Below are 17,054 nucleotides of genomic sequence, written 5' to 3'. Positions count from 1 at the left end.
GGCAAAGTGATGTCTCTGCTTTTGAATATGCTATGTAGGTTGGACATAACTTTCTTCCAAGGAGTAAGTGTCTTTTAATTTCATGGCTGCAGTCACCATCTGCAGTGATTTTGGAGCCCAGAAAAATAAAGTCTGGCACTGTTTCCACTGTTTCCCCATCTATTTCCCATGAAGTGATGGGATCGGATGCCATGATCCTCGTTTTCTGAATGTTGAGCTTTAAGCCAACTCTTTCACTCTCCACTTTCACTTTCATCAAGAGGCTTTTTAGTTCCTCTTCACTTTCTGCCATAAAGGTGGTGTCATCTGCATATCTGAGGTTATTGATATTTCTCCCGGGAATCTTGCTTCCAGCTTGTGTTTCTTCCAGTCCAGCGTTTCTCATGATGTACTCTGCATATAAGTTAAATAAACAGGGTGAGAATATACAGCCTTGACATATTCCTTTTCCTATTTGGCACCAGGGTGTTGTTCCACGTCCAGTTCTAACTCTTGCTTCCTGACCTGCATACAGATTTCTCAAGAGGCAGGTCAGGTGATCTGGTATTCCCATCTCTTGAAGAATTTTCCACAGTTTATTGTGATCCACAAAGTCAAAGGCTTTGGCATAGTCAATAAAGCCAAAATATATGTTTTTCTGGAACTCTCTTACTGTAGATAGAATTTAGTAAATTTAAGGGAACTAGGGTTTCCCAGGTGGCTCAGAGGGTAAAGAATCCACTTACATTGCAGGAGATGTGGGTTTGATCCCTAGGTCAGGACGATCCACTGGAGGAGGGCATGGCAACTCACTCCAGTACTCTTGCCTGGAGAATTCCATGGACAGAGGAGCTTGGCGGGCTATGGTCCAAGGGTCACAAAGAGTCAGACACAACTTAAGTGACAGCACTAGGTGAAAAATCCACATTCCCTGGAATTACCTTAGACCAAAAAACAAAAAGTGAAAGTAGAATTTCTCTCCCCTACCTTTTCTACTTTCTTTAGGTCACTGAAAACTGACTAGAGAATTCAAGTTTAAGATCATAAAGAAAAAGTGTGACAAATTGATAAAGTAGCATTAACCTATATACACTGCCACATGTAAAACAGATAGCTAGTGGGAAGTTGCTATATAATATAACACTTAGGTAACTTAGCCTGGTGCTCTGTGAAGACCTAGAGGGGTGGGATGGTGGGGGTGGGAGGAAGGCTCAAGAGCAAGGGGATATATGTATACTTATGGCTGATTCACATTGTTGTATGGCAGAAACCAACACAATATTGTAAAGCAATCATCCAATTAAAATAAATTAAAAAGTTATATTATTAAAAAATAAAATTATATGATTTATATTTTTAAAAAGACTATAGATGAAATAAGAATCCATTGATAATCATAAATAAACATAAGAAAGGTATCTGAAGCAGGCTGATAGCCCGAGTTTCTTCTTGAATTTTGAAGAAACTGGAATTGAACAAAATCTTTATTTATCAAATATGCGTTATAGTTTGGGCTTCCCTGATAGCTCAGTTGGTAAAGAATCCACCTGCAATGCAGGAGACCCCAGTTCAATTCCTGGGTCAGGAAGATCCACTGGAAAAGGGATAGGCTACCCACTCCAGTATTCTTGGGCTCCCTTGTAGCTCAGTTGGTAAAGAATCTGCCTGCAATGTGAGAGACATGGGTTTGATCCCTGGACTGGGAAGATCCCCCAGAGAAGGGAAAGGCTACCCACTCCAGTATTTTGGCCTGAAGAATTCCATGGACTTCATAGTTACTAACATTTCTGCATAAACTACATAATTATTAATATCACAACCACAGATACATTTTTTAGTACACAACCAAACATACCTACTGTGCATTTGATAGATGATCTTGGGCATGTCATTTAACTCCTTGGATTAGAATTTATTCATCTGTATTCCAAAGTGATTAAACTAGAAATCTCCAACAGCCTCCTTTAAGCTTTAAGGTCTGAGAGCCTAAAAATAACATTCCCTCAAATAATCACTTTGAAAATAGTAGAAATTTTGCAATAAAAACATAAAACTGTTTTATATTCCTTTATTTTCCCTAGAAAGCAGCTCCATTACTTTTACCATTGGAAACCTACTTTCCAGATCCTTCATATCAGGGATCACTCATTAATTCACTATTTTATTAGTCTCTGGCCTACAGTGAATAAACATAAGTTATGGGAAGATTTCACTTTTACTAAGTGAAATCTTAGCAAATTACTCAGATCAATTTTATAGAAGTCTCAAAAATAAGTGTATTTATGTATTTTGGCTCACTGTAGATTTACCATTTATTTTGCCCTCTGAAAATACCAACTGACAATGCATGTAAAACACAAATTTTAATTACATAATGTTAATTACATAATCTCCTCATTATTTGCTACCATAACGATAATTCTAATTTTTTTCAATTTTTAGAAATATAATACATATTAGAATAGCAATGGATGAGGCCGAAATTAAAGATAATTTAATATGGAAAAAGATAGTTATTACTAATCAAACAGTATTTTTGAGATCCCATTGAATGCAAAGAAGTATTTGGATAAATACTTTTAATAATGCAACATGTATATCATTGTCATTAATAATAAACAAATGAAGGTTGATTGCTGGACAATTCTCCACAGGACTCTCTAATTTCCCCTGGGTATTAAGCATGCCTACTGTATTTCTGCTGTACAGCAAAGTAAATCAGCTATATGTATACATATATTCCCTTGTTTTTGGATTTCCTTCACATTTAGGTCACCACAGAGCACTGAGTAGAGTTCCTTGTGCTACATAGATTTTTATTAGTTATCTATCATTTTCTTCTCAAGTGCACAGAGAACACTCTTATCATAAATAACTAATTTAAAAAGAGAAATAAGCAAATGTATTTTTAAAAATGAGCCAATAAAATTCTTACTTTGACAATTATATAAACATAAAAATTTTACTTAGGGCTTCCCTGATGGCTCAGTTGGTAACAAATCTGCCTGCAATGCAGGAGTCTCTGGTTCAATTTCTGGGTCGGGAAGATCCTCTGGAAAAGGGATAGACTACCTACTCCAGTATTGTTGGGCTTCCCTTGTGACTCAACTAGTAAAGAATCCACCTGCAGTGCAGGAGACCTGGGTTCAATCCCTGGGTTGGGAAGACTCCCTGGATGGAAAGGCTATCCACTCCAGTATTCTGGCCTGGAGAATTTCATGGGGACATGAAGAGTTGGACATGACTGAGCAACTTTCCCTTAAAAAAAAAAAATTACTTAAAGAACAATCTCTCAATTTTAGAAAAATAGTTTTAAAGTTAGGGAATTCTTCAGGAGATATATATATATATATATATATATATATATATATATATATATATATATATATAGTGAGAGAGAGAGTGCAGAGTGCTTACAAAATATTTATGCAAGGAAAAATAAGTATATACAATTTTAAGTCAATATGAAGTTGTATGATAGTGGTTGGTGGAAAATATCAAAGCTTGCTTGAGTCATATGAGTGATACAATTTAAAGTCTATAGTTTAACAAGAAGGTAGAATCTTTTAGGACTGAAAAGATTGGAGAAGACTTTTGTCAAAGAAGTGGTAATTTTACTTGGGTCTGAACTACTTGATAGACATTTGATAAGCAAAGGTATAAGAGAATAGGACTTCAATTGGAGGTAATAATATAGCAAAGGAAAAAAGCCTTGGACAGATTGGTTTCTACAAAAGACTATCATAGTTAATGATTGAAAAGAAGAACATGAGGGTGGTGTTCAGAAATTAGAGAAATATTTCAACCTTAGAAAATTTTCTTATGCATGACTATTTTTTCAATCAGATAAGATACAAACCACAGATGCAACAGGTTAGACCAGAAGAAAGGGAAATTGACCAAAAAGAAAAATTGCTGACAAACTTAAGAGGAATCTTAGAGTCCACTGACCTGCACATTTTTCTTTGCCTTCAAACTAAGCCTTGCCTCCCAAGATTCCTCATGATCATTTGTTTCAATTCACTTGGACTAGGCATTCTGTTCCCCAAACAAGCACACAGTTTTCCTGCCTCTGCATTTGCTGTAACAGTTTATCGAATAGTTCAGAGCCAAGTCAAATACTACCTCCTCAACAAAAAAACTTCTCCAATGATCTCAGTCCTAAATGATAGTTTTCTTCTGTTTTATTATTAAATTTAGATTGTACCACTCACATGATACAAGCAACTTTTTGATTTATAAATATATGTGCATCTGCTTGCTTTATCCTAAATTTTTAAGGGCAGAAACCGTGATGCAACTTTGCATACCTCAGAGTTTCATAGGCTAGTCCATAAATACAAAATCCAACTCACAAAATAATGCTAAATGCAAATTTGTTGAATGTGTTCCAGTGTTGACACATTTTTTACTCCTTTCATGCTTCTTCTTATCCTTATGAAGCAATCCTTATACTGAATCCAAATTTTGTGTTACATTCTAACTTTTGGTAAATACAATGATTGAAACATATCTAGGTTCACCCAAAAATGTCTTCACCAAAAAACACTGCAATATTGTAAAGTAATTATCCTCCAATTTAAAGAAAAATTTTTTTAAAAAAGAAAAAGAAAAAAAGAGGCATCTAGAGAATCTAGGGATGATCCCAATAACTGTGGGGAAAGGAAAAATTTAAATGTCTCTCTGATTTACCTACTTGAATCAGAACACATTGAGGTTGGAGGAGAGAGACTGAGCTGCAGTCAGTCTTTACTACCTGATCTGTTTAATTCGACACTGTAGGTGCTGGGGAAGAATGGGCAATGGTAAAAATGATAAGTTCTTCTCTTAGGCTGCATTTTAGTTTGAAGGGATTGTTTGGTATTCTATAGCAGCTATGAATATTTCTTTTTTAAACTGATGATTCTAACTTTTAATCCACATGAACACAAATGGATTTCTTCTTTTAAGTAACTGTTCAAAAGGTTAATTTCCTTTTTTGATCAACGTTTCAGCATAGGGATATCAGCTGTTGTTGGAACATAGTTAAACCCCGTACAGTTCAGTTCAGTTCAGTTCAGTCACTCAGTCGTGTCCGACTCTTTGCGACCCCATGAATTGCAGCACACCAGGCCCCCCTGTCCATCACCAACTCCTGGAGTTCACTCAAACTCACGTCCATCGAGTCAGTGATACCATCCAGCCATCTCATCCTCTGTCGTCCCCTTCTCCTCCTGCCCCCAATCCCTCCCAGCATCAGAGTCTTTTCCAATGAGTCAACTCTTCGCATCAGGTGGCCAACGTACTGGAGTTTCAGCTTTAGCATCATTCCTTCCAAAGAACACTCAGGACTGATCTCCTTCAGAATGGACTGGTTGGATCTCCTTGTAGTCCAAGGGACTCTCAAGAGTCTTCTCCAATACCACAGTTCAAAAGCATCAACTCTTCAGCGCTCAGCTTTCTTCACAGTCCAATTAGCTGTTACTAAAAACCAAACCAAGGCATTCTGAGAAGGTGGTTCAAAATCCTACATTTTTGACCATTATATATCTTCAAGGACCTTATTCACCAATCGGCACTCCCATTCTAACAAACTTTAGGGCTCACTAACTACCTTTGGAAAGCAAATCAAAGCCTCTTTTAAAGCAGAAAGCCACTTAAAGATAACTAGGACTAGGGTGAGGTTAGGGGGCACTCAGGCACAAATTATAAGGGACACCCCAAAACTCAATAATAAAGATAAATGTTTAATGCACTACTTTAAAGAGCTAAAGTTTTTTTTTAATTCTATGATAAAATATCAATTTTAAATAAAAACAAGATTCTACCTTACACTTGTGGGGCTTCCCAAGTGGTGTTAGTGGTAAAGAACTCACCTCCCAATGCATGTTACATCCCTGGGTCAGGAAGATACCCTGGAGGAGGGTATGGGTATCCACTCTAGTATTCTTGCCTGAAGAATCCCATGGACAGAGAAGCCTGGCAGGCTACAGTCCATAGGGTCAGAAAGAGTCGGACATGACTGAAACGACTTAGAACATATGCACTCTACACTTGATGATTCAGCTCAATGGCCTCATCCTAATCTCCTAAGTCTGGGGCACATCCTTAAATTTGCACCAGAAGTGAGTGCTTTAATTGCTTTATCCTCTGTGCCCTAAACACTTTCATGTATGGTATCTTCCCGAGTTCCTTCATTAAATGCCACCTTTGGATTCATAATCCATTGTATCAGCCTTTTTCCTTTAGATAGTCTTTGTTATTACCTCACACAGAGTCCCATTGAATTATCGGTGAACTCTCACCAAGTGGGATAGTGGTATCTATCAGATGTCCCCACCTTCAGGTTCCTCTTGCTCTTACAGTTCCAAGTTTTGAGGTTCTCCATCTGTGAAAGATGCCCCGTTTTGGCACCCTGATCCTGCCAGGACCACAATTCTGGTGTGGCGCAAAGTCCCCACAACCTGAGAAACAGCTCCACTCTTTTCTACTTTCTGAACGAGTACTCCTCTCATTTCATCTATATCCTCCTGCCAAAGGTAGAATGGAAAGACTGGTGCCTAGGCCCAGTCCTGTCTGAAAAGCACTTTCCTTCCAGGAAGAAACTTTTGTAGACCGTGGAGAAAGCAAGTGTAGTGACTTTCTCCTGTTATTACTACATAAAGGGAAAAAAAAAGAAAAGAGAACCGATAAGGACAATCCCAGCTTTCCCGCCAGCTTTATGCTTCAGACCTTTGTGTCCACTAAGTCAAGGTGCTCCTCTACCCCACCAGCAGTTGGAGCAGGCAGCCTTCGAGGGCTTCGAGAGTCGGTGGGCCACGCCCCCTGGGCTGGTCACTCCCCTTATTGGTCTAACAGCCTGTCACTCCAGTTTGGCTCCCACTTCTGCTAACCATTCACGTAGCTTGGTTGTGTCTTGGTGCGTTTAATGTTGCCAATAACGAGAGGTTTGTTTTTTTGGGGGGGCGGGGGGGGGGAAGCAAGTACAGGTCGTACTTTAATTAGTTCATTGAAAACTCAGTTGCTCTCTGAGCGGTCGTGTAGAGACTGCTTTCGGCTTTTTTTTCTGCTGACTGCTAAGATCTATAGAGAGCTGCAACAATGCCCAAAAGAAAGGTAAGTGAAATAGGAAGATAGAAGGGGTATTAGCGAATGAAATACATATTTCCTAATCGGCAGACTTTTTAAAAAAGCATTTTGGCGTCTAGTTCGATTTCGTGAGGTGCCTAAGGGGAGGGAAGGGCAAATATCGGTTAGTATAAGGTTGAGGATGGTCTTTCACGCAACTAGTAGTTCACTTTTGGCTTGTTTTGTTTAAGGGAAAGAATCGCTTGAGAGGTGTCTCCGCGCTGAATTACAAACAGCCATAACGCTGTGCTGTCGCTTCCTACCCCACCCCCTTTCCTCCGCTTACCCTATTGGAGAACTCTTCTTCCAACCACACTTTCAGGCACTAATTTTCTCCTCAGCCTCCAGCTTTCCTCCGGGAACCGTCCTGTTTTGGGGAACGAAGGCCATGGCTTTCTCCCGTATTTATTTGCCTTTGTTCTTCAAGTTTTCTTTTTCTTTTTTTTCCCTCCTCCACTTCTTGTCAAGCCAGATGGCTTTGCAGTGGTAATCCTGCGCCATCAGGCGGCGCAGACTTCAAATTGTCCTGAAGAAGGTAAAAATTCACCGCTGTAATAGCAACTTTAGGCCCGAGAGGTCTGAGACTCTTCAAGCTCACTGTCTAAAGGTGGAAGAATGATAAGAGAAATGCGTCAGATAAACTATTGCTGATCTTGGGGTAGCGTGGATTTGCTCACTTTAGACACGAAGAATTGATAGGAGCTATTCAAGGGCTGCTGCTGCTGCTGCTGCTAAGTCGCTTCAGTCGTGTCTGACTCTCTGCGACCCCATAGATGGCAGCCCACTAGGCTCCTCTGTCCCTGGGATTCTCCAGGCAAGAATACTGGAGTGGGTTGCCATTTCCTTCTCCAATGCATGAAAGTGAAAAGTGAAAGTGAAGTCGCTCAGTCGTGCCCGACTGTTAGCGACCCCATGGACTGCAGCCTACCAGGCTCCTCCTGGTCTCCTGCAAACCCTCACTTAAAAAATCATGACTCCTGCCTTGGACAAGAAAGAAATCACACTCGGTGTTGATTTGTTTGTTTGTTGGGGAGCGGGGTCCCTTAGAAGTGAAATCGATAGCTGTTTTGTTGCTTGATAAAATTGTAAAATACTGTGCTATTGTAAGGCGTTATGATTTTAAGTATTATTCCTCTCTATTCGTTTGTCTTCCCTATTTTTAGAAATAGGAATAAGACTGAAATTCCCCGGTGCTCTGAGGCTGTATGATTCATGCAATAGTTATACTAATTCCCAGTCTAAAAGGACAGAAAGCAATGGTTTCTAATCACCAACCCCCTTCCTGTGATTCCCGCCGCTGCGCTTTTCTAGGCTTGTGCAATGGATCTTGCGATTTTACAGAGCTGACAGCAACCTTGTAGCAGGTAGTGGCGGGAAGTTTTAAAATCCGCAGCCGGCTTCTCAATAAAACGCGCTGACGTTGTAACAAAGAGGTAAACCCTCCGCAGCCGCAAAGCATTGTGGGGATTGTAGTTCTTGTCTCCAGAACGTGGAGGCGATAAGCGAGCGTCAGATAAGTACAATTATATCTCAAGCATGAGGCTAAACAGACGGGAAAATTGCATGAAACTCCGCCCTTCATTCTGCTCGCCCTCCCTCATCCTGTTTGGCTTTAACACGGGCTACAACAGGTGGATTTTAAAATTAAAGTTTGTTTTTAGGAGATAACAGTTTATACAAAAGGACGAAATTGACTATCAGTTGTATAAACATGTCTTGGGAATTCATTTGCATCTTGGTGTACATTTGCACCTAGATAGCATATTCAAAAGCAGAGACATTACTTTGCTAACAAAGGTCCGGCTAGTCAAGGCTATGGTTTTTCCTGTGGTCATGTATGAATGTGAGAGTTGGACTGTGAAGAAGGCTGAGCGCCGAAGAATTGATGCTTTTGAACTGTGGTGTTGGAGAAGACTCGTGAGAGTCCCTTGGACTGCAAGGAGATCCAACCAGTCCATTCTGAAGGAGATCAGCCCTGGGATTTCTTTGGAGGGAATGATGCTGAAGCTGAAACTCCAGTACTTTGGCCACCTCATGTGAAGAGCTGACTCATTGGAAAAGACTCTAATGCTGGGAGGGATTGGGGGCAGGAGGAGAAGGGGACGACAGAGGATGAGATGGCTGGATGGCTTCACTGACTCGATGGATGTGCGTCTGGGTGAACTCTGGGAGTTGGTGATGGACAGGGAGGCCTGGCGTGCTGCAATTCATGGGGTCGCAAAGAGTCAGACACGACTGAGCGACTAAACTGAACTGAACTGAGACAGCATGCTACTTGGCAATAACGGGTGGCTACTTGAGCAGAAGTTCAGGAAAAAGTCGTAAGCTGTTATATTGCAGACTGCAATCTATAGGCAATATATTCAGATCTATACATTTATATCAATGACCTTATTTCTGTGTGGTTTTCTCCCCTGTATAGCCTGCAGGTCAAGGTGATATGAAGCAAGAGGTGAGTTTCTTTAGTTTTAGAGTCTGTCTGAAAAAATTCACTTGTTCTATAAAATTGACACATAAGCAACTAAAACCTAAATGCTTGTTAGTGTATTTGTACCATATGAGTACCAATATGGTATGCCAGTGGTATCTCTCATAAATAGTAGGTAGTAAAAACTCCAAACTTCTTGGGACTTGGGATGGTATTGTGTTTAAGATCTGGAGAGAGCTTCTTCCTTTTAACTAAAGAATTGCTTTGTCAGTTTCCAAAAAGGGCTTTATTTTCATTTCTAAATATACTGTTACTAGCCATTGTGATGATTTAGCCTAACAATTGAAATTTAATTTGGAATTTTTTTCTTAAGCATATGAAGGGTCCAGAGAAGGGAAAAATCAAAACTTGTATTTTTATTAGTGCAATGATACATTCTAATCAAGCTCACGATACTTGTTAATGACAACATATATATATATATAGTGTTACACTAAATATTTTCACCACAATATAAATATCTCTAGTTTTGTGTATCCATAATTCTCTTAACTGATAATTATTTTTAACTTATAGCCAAAGAGAAGATCAGCCAGATTGTCTGCTGTAAGTAGTCTTTATAAAAATTTGCCCTGTATAGTAAAATGTAATTTTAGACTTCAGAGGATCCTGGACAATGTGAGTCATTTAATACAAGATTTATTTTTGATGTTTTAAGAAAAACTTTCTCACCAAGGAAATATTTTTGTCCTAGTTTTCAGTTTGAACAACACTCATTTATTTTAATCACAAAGTTGAATTTCAGTTAGTGATCTTTCTTCAATTATGATGTCTTCTCTTTCTTCCCCCATGATTTGCACTTCTTCTTCTTCTTCCCTTTTTTTTTTTTTTTCAGTTGCCTGTGCCCATTATACCAGATTTGAAGTCCAAAAGAACATCAACTCCAAGGGTAAGTATTCAGCAAGCAATATTGAGAGAAACTTGCTTTACTTCAGAAATAATTTTTTGGAAAGGCATACAAGTTAATCATTTTGCTTTGTTTTCTTTTCAGTTAGTCATATATTACATGATTTGTTGTTGTTGTGATTTGGTTGCTAAGTCATGTCCGACTATTTTGCAATACCATGGGCTGTAGCTCGCCAGGCTCCTCTATCCATGGGATTTACCAGGCAAGAATACTGGAGTGGGTTGCCATTTGCTTCTCCAGGGGATCTTCCCAACCCATGGATCAAACCTGCCTCTCCAACATCGGCAGGTAGATACTTTACCACTAAACCACCAGGGAAGCCCCATATTACATTATACATCATACCATATGGTACATGTCAGCCCTTTGAGTAGGAAATATTTGTTTGTGTTCTGTGGTTGTCTATTGTATATTAACATTTTCCCTAGGAAGAGACAAAACAAAAATTTAGTTGGATAGGGCCATAAAATGTACATGCTTTTGAATTCATACAGTTACAATACCAATATTCCTGGGAAAACACAAGGTATAAACTGTAGTAACCAAAGTAATGTTTTGTGATAATAATAGTAACTAACATTTGATAATACTGAACAATTTGCAAAGCACTTTCACATACATTATTTTCAAATGCACACAATTGATTTTATATAGGGTTCTATGTTCTGGTGTTGTGACTAGAAAAATATTAAAAATAGAGATAGCCTCAATATTAAGCTTACTTTTCCCCCTATATTTACCTTTATTTACATGTAAATGTTTGTGAATATAATATGATTTTATTTCTTTTTAGAATTCTTTATTGAGGCATTGTTGATGTTTTAAGGATAGGTGGAATTCTTTAATTTAATTTTATTTTTATTGGAGGACAATTACATTATGATATAGTGTTGTTTTCTGCCATATATTAACATGAATCAGCCATAGGAATACATATGATATATGTCCCCTCCCTCTTAAACCCCTCTCCTTCCCCATCTCACCCCTCTGGGTTGAAATAGAGCACTGGCTTTGGGTTGAATTCTTAACATCATGAAACATTAAGGCTAGCAGAAACGTTAGAAATCATCTAATCTCATAATTTTGTGATTGAAGAAACTACATTACAGTTGTATTCATAAAATGCTTTAAAATCCTTGTGGCCATAGTTTTATTAATCACAGTAAATGACAACAGAAGAGAAAGTTTCTATTTGGTTTTTCTCTATTTCACATTTCAAGGTCACTATTTATAAAATTAAATACTCAACTTATAAGTTGTTAAAATAGTAAACACTGTTTATTTCTTCTTTTAAAAAAAGTGCTAGAATAAAACATAATATAAAAACACTTCACCCTCCTTGGCTCTCAGTTTCTCATATGTTGAAAGGATAATAATATATCTATATTGCATTTTACAGTTTCCAAAGTAATTTCACATATATTTTATCATTTGCTTCTTACAACATCCTGGTAAGTAGGTGGTATCACTCTCTCTTACGTTTGAAAAAATAAACACAGAGAAATTTATGCTTTTGCTCAAGGTCACATCAAGCAAGAAACAGATCCAGATTTAAAACATGTTTGCTGGCCCCTTAATCCAGTGCTCTTTCTACCACATACACACATAGGGCAAAGAGCTTTCTTGCAAAGAAATTATGATTCAAATCATTCTAAAACGTGTAGCCCTAAATATTGTATCACTAATATCCCCAAGTGATTTCTTTTAAATGTCTTTAAATTGGTGCTGTCCCTAAGTTAGTATTTTTCATAATTATTACCAGTGGAGGCTCTGCAATCAAAAACCCTGTTGCTAATTATTAGACATGACAGGGATAAACTGGTCCCCTCTAATCAAAGATAATTAATTTATCAAATTTTAACCTGATGCTGACAATTGGCCCTGAGTACTGTACTCTTGCCTGGAAAATCCCATGAATGGAGGAGACTGGTAGGCTGCAGTCCATGGGGTCGCTGAGAGTCGGACACGACTGAGCGACTTCACTTTCACTCTTCACTTTCATGCATTGGAGAAGGAAATGGCAACCCACTCCAGTGTTCTTGCCTGGAGAATACCAGGGACGGGGGAGCCTGGTGGGCTGCCGTCTATGGGGTCTTACAGAGTCGGACAAGCGACTTAGCAGCAGCAGCAGCAGCAGCAGCTACTGGTAAGCATTCTAACTTGTTACTTTTCATCTGAGAGAAACTTTGATTTACATAACAGGAATAGTATTTGTTTTAATGCCATTTCAAGTTTATAATGGCACTGAAAGTATTTTAAAGCTTTTCCATAAACTGTTACAACAGTTGGTAAAATAATTGTCCCATTTAATCAACATACCAATTAAATTGTGTATTTATCTTTTTATTTTTTGTGTGCTGCTGGACAGAAAATGAAGACCAAAAATGATATGATGGGGAAAAACACAGATGCAAGTGCCAAAACCATAGCTGAAACCAAGAAAGAAGATGTTAAAGACTACAACAACGAAACTGCTGAAAATGGAGGGGCCAAAATTATAGAGGTATATTCCAATTTGTCCATTTGAAAGTTTAACAATGGGTTCAACTGAAAGAAATCTTGTTTGCCTTGTAGTTTAAAAGCTGAGAAACATTAAATGAGTATGTCTCCATAGTGTCTTAGTCTGTTCAGGCTGCTGTAACAAAACACCACAGACTGGGTGGCTTATAAATAGCAGAAATTTATTTCTCCTTTAGTTCTAAAGGCTGGGAAGTCCAAGATCAAGGTACCAACATTTTTGGTATCTGCTGAGGACCTGCACAATTGCACTCATCTCACACACTAGTAAAGTAATGCTCAAAATTCTCCAAGCCCGGCTTCAACAGTAGGTGAACTGTGAACTTCCAAATGTTCAAGCTGGTTTTAGAAAAGGCAGAGGAACCAGAGATCAAATTGCCAACATCTGCTGGATCATCAAAAAAGCAAAAGAGTTCCAGAAAAACATCTATTTCTGCTTTATTGACTATGCCAAAGCCTTTGACATGTGGATCACAATAAACTGTGGAAAATTCTGAAAGAGATGGGAATACCAGATCACCTGACCTGCCTCTTGAGAAATCTGTATGCAGGTCAGGAAGCAAGAGTTAGAACTGGACATGGAACAACAGACTGGTTCCAAATAGGAAAAGGAGTACGTCAAGGCTGTATATTGTCACCCTGCTTATTTAACTTATATGCAGAGTACATCATGAGAAATGCTGGGCTGGAAGAAACACAAGCTGGAATAAAGACTGCCGGGAGAAATATCAATAACCTCAGATATGCCAATGACACCACCCTTATTGCAGAAAGTGAAGAAGAAGAACTAAAAAGCCTCTTGATGAAAGTGAAAGAGAAGAGTGAAAAAGTTGGCTTAAAGCTCAACATTCAGAAAACTAAGATCATGGCATACAGTCCCATCACTTCATGGCAAATAGATGGGGAAACAGTAGAAACAGTGGCTGACTTTATTTTGGGGGGCTCCAAAATCACTGTAGATGGTGATTGCAGCCATGAAATTATGACTCTAACTCCTTGGAAAGAAAGTTTTGACCAACCTAGATAGCATATTAAAAAGCAGAGACGTTACTTCATCAACAAAGGTCCATCTAGTCAAGGCTATAGGTTTTCCAGTGGTCATGTATGGGTGTGAGAGCTGGACTATAAGGAAAGCTGAGCGCCAAAGAATTGATGCTTTTGAACTGTGGTGTTGGAAAAGACTCTTCAGAGTCCCTTGGACTGCAAGGAGATCCAACCAGTCCATCCTAAAGGAGATCAGTCCTGGCTGTTCATTGGAAGGACTGATGTTGAAGCTGAAACTCCAATACTTTGGCCACCTGATGCGAAGTGCTGACTCATTTGAAAAGACCCTGATGCTGGGGAAGATTGAAGGCAGGAGGAGAAGGGGACAACAGAGGATGAAATGGTTGGATGGTATCACTGATTCAATGGACATGATTTTGGGTAACTTCCAGGAGTTGGTGATGGACAGGGTGGCCTGGTGTGCTGTGGTTCATGGGGTCGCAAAGAGTCAGACACGACTGAATGACTTAACTGAACTGAACTGAACAGAGGACCTGCTTCGTGGTCTATGGATAGCAGTCTTCTTGCTGTGTCCTGACACCATAGAAAGGGTGAGAGAGCTCTCTGGGGCCTCTTTTATAAGGATATAAATCCCTTTCATGAGGGCTCTACCCTCATAACCTAATCACCTCTCACTGACCTCACCTCCAAATACCATCACATTGGAAATTAGGTTTCATCATATGAATTTTGAGGGACACATACATTCTGTGTACAGCATATAGTATAGTGGTAAATAAGAGAAAAAGAAAGAAAATGAATTTAATATTTGAGAATTTTCAGGAATGGGTATGGGAGCAGTGGGTTAGCACTGATATTAATAGAACAATGCCAGTGATCATGACTTGATAATCTAATGACTGTCCTGTTAAATATAGACTGATCCTCTATTCCTTTTGTCAGTACATGGGCTATTTATAAATGCCTTTTCAAGATCATATGAGTCTTTTTCCCTCTTCAGATTGCAAAGCAAATCAGTATGTTTATTTTTCCAATAGATCTTGCTTTGCATATTTATCTTATCACATTTTTCAATATTATAATTAAAACAATGAAAATGGGATTTAATGCCAAATCTATAAAGCAAACCTGTGCATATAGGGAAAATCTTTGTAACTGATCCTATGATATCTGGTAAAAGACTTTTCAACTAACTTTTTACAAAGTAAAACTAAATATCACCAATATAGAAATAAAATGTATTATTTCTTCAAGAAATATATTTTGTATATGTGTATACCACTCATTGAGAATTATTGATAGAGAATATGTCATTTTTTTCTGTATTTACTCTGTTTCCTCATATTTGTAATGAAAATTATTTATATGAATAGGTTTTTCCAAATTTATTGTTCCAAATATCTATTTGTGCATGATTATGTAGAGATACTTTAATTAATCCTATTTCATATAATACTTCCTTATGACATGTTGTTTAGGAGGCCTTTTCCACAGGGAAAGTACTTTCTTTAATAAGATAGCTATAATTCTGTCTTGGTTCCATATTTACAAATATAGTCTTGTTTTTTGTTCTATGTTCATTATAGGCACCAGTTCCTGAAAGAGAAATAGAGGAAATAAAAGAAGAAAAAATTGAAGATATCAAAGAAGAAGGAGAAGAAAAGAAAGAGGCAATGGCAAAAGATGGAAAAGAAGATGAAAAAGAAGATCAAAAAGGAGATGGAGATCAAAATAAGGAAGAAGTGAAAGGAAAAGATGTAGAGGAGGACAAAGATGGAAAAGGGAAAGAAGATGAAAAAAAAGATGAAGATGGAAAAGAGGAAGAAGACAAGAAAGAAACTGGAGATGGAAAAGAGGGTAAAGATAAGAAAGGGAAAGGAGAAGATGGTAAAGAGGAAGAAGATGAAAAAGAAAAAAGAGATAAAAAAGAGAATGAAGATGGGAAAGGGAAAGGAGAAGATGGCAAAGAATCTGAAGATGGAAAAGATAAAAGAGATGGAAAAAAGGGAGAAGCTGGAAAAAAGGATGAAGATAGAAAAAGGGATGATGGTGGAAATGAGAAGGAAGATGAAAAAAAGAAAAAAGGAAAAGAGAAAGAAAATGGAAAAGAAGATGGAGGAGATGTAAAAGATGAAAGCAAAGCTGAAATTGGAAAAGAAATAATCAAAAGAGAAGAGGTCAAAAAAGAAGATGGAAAAAAAGAGTCTCAGAGTATTGCATAAAGCTGCCCTATATGGTTTCATAGTTTGGTAATATATACCTCTATGTTATAATGTTAATACAGATGAATATTTTTATCAAGTATTTTATAGACACAGCTTTTCTTTAACATCAATTTAGTTTCAATTTTGTTTCATCTTCATACTGTTCATTAGTCACAAAGTTCCTAACATTGAATTATTATCTATAAACTTTGTGATTATAATGGTGGAATATATAGAAAAAATATGCTTTCAAAATATGCTTTGTCAGTGAATACCCTTTTCTGTAATTTATATGTTAAATCTTTGAATTTTAATTTTACTCCTATATGTAATAATTTCAAAAATTGGAGAGATCCCAAAAGAATTTCCTCAAAAATTCTTGTGGTTCTCTAGGTTGTTTTTATAAAGAAAGTGAATTATTTTCATGTAATGGTAAGAGAATTATCTTTCCCAAATATAACTGTAATATTACTTGGGAAAAATGCAATTGAAATTCCATTTTTAAAAGAAATACAAATGTTTATTTCAGAACGGAAGTTCTGATAATATGTGTATTCACAACATTTTATTGGATTTATCTTAATAAATTATCTTCAAAGATGATTGTAGTTTGTTATATCTCCAAAATTGCAGTTAGTGAAATATTATAATGCTGTTTTTTCTATTGTGATGTTCATGAAAATATTTTTAAGAATTTTCACTGAGATAAAATAAGCATAAAATTCACCATTTCAGCCATTTCAAAATGTATGATTCTCTGGTTTTAGTATATTCACAATGTTGTGCAACCACTATCACTATCCACTGTCTAATCCCATGTATTTTCATCACCAAAATAATTGATGAC

General features: G+C 37.6%; 1 protein-coding gene across 1 annotated transcript; it reads left to right on the top strand.

Moving 5' to 3' along the window:
• Positions 1-6,932: 6,932 nt before the first annotated feature.
• On the top strand, positions 6,933-15,667 carry HMGN5 (high mobility group nucleosome binding domain 5; the record flags this gene model as incomplete). The annotated part of the gene is made up of 6 exons (XM_027534821.1): positions 6,933-7,074; positions 9,509-9,538; positions 10,091-10,120; positions 10,410-10,463; positions 12,850-12,984; positions 15,590-15,667. Coding segments are annotated over exons 1-6 (342 nt in total), but the record flags the coding sequence as incomplete, so codon positions are not given.
• Positions 15,668-17,054: the final 1,387 nt, after the last annotated feature.

The sequence above is a fragment of the Bos indicus x Bos taurus genome, chromosome X (assembly GCF_003369695.1).
Source record: "Bos indicus x Bos taurus breed Angus x Brahman F1 hybrid chromosome X, Bos_hybrid_MaternalHap_v2.0, whole genome shotgun sequence".
NCBI classification, from domain to species: Eukaryota; Metazoa; Chordata; class Mammalia; order Artiodactyla; family Bovidae; genus Bos; species Bos indicus x Bos taurus.
Note: the sequence above shows the minus strand (reverse complement) of the source record. Positions and strands in the feature narration are given on the sequence as shown.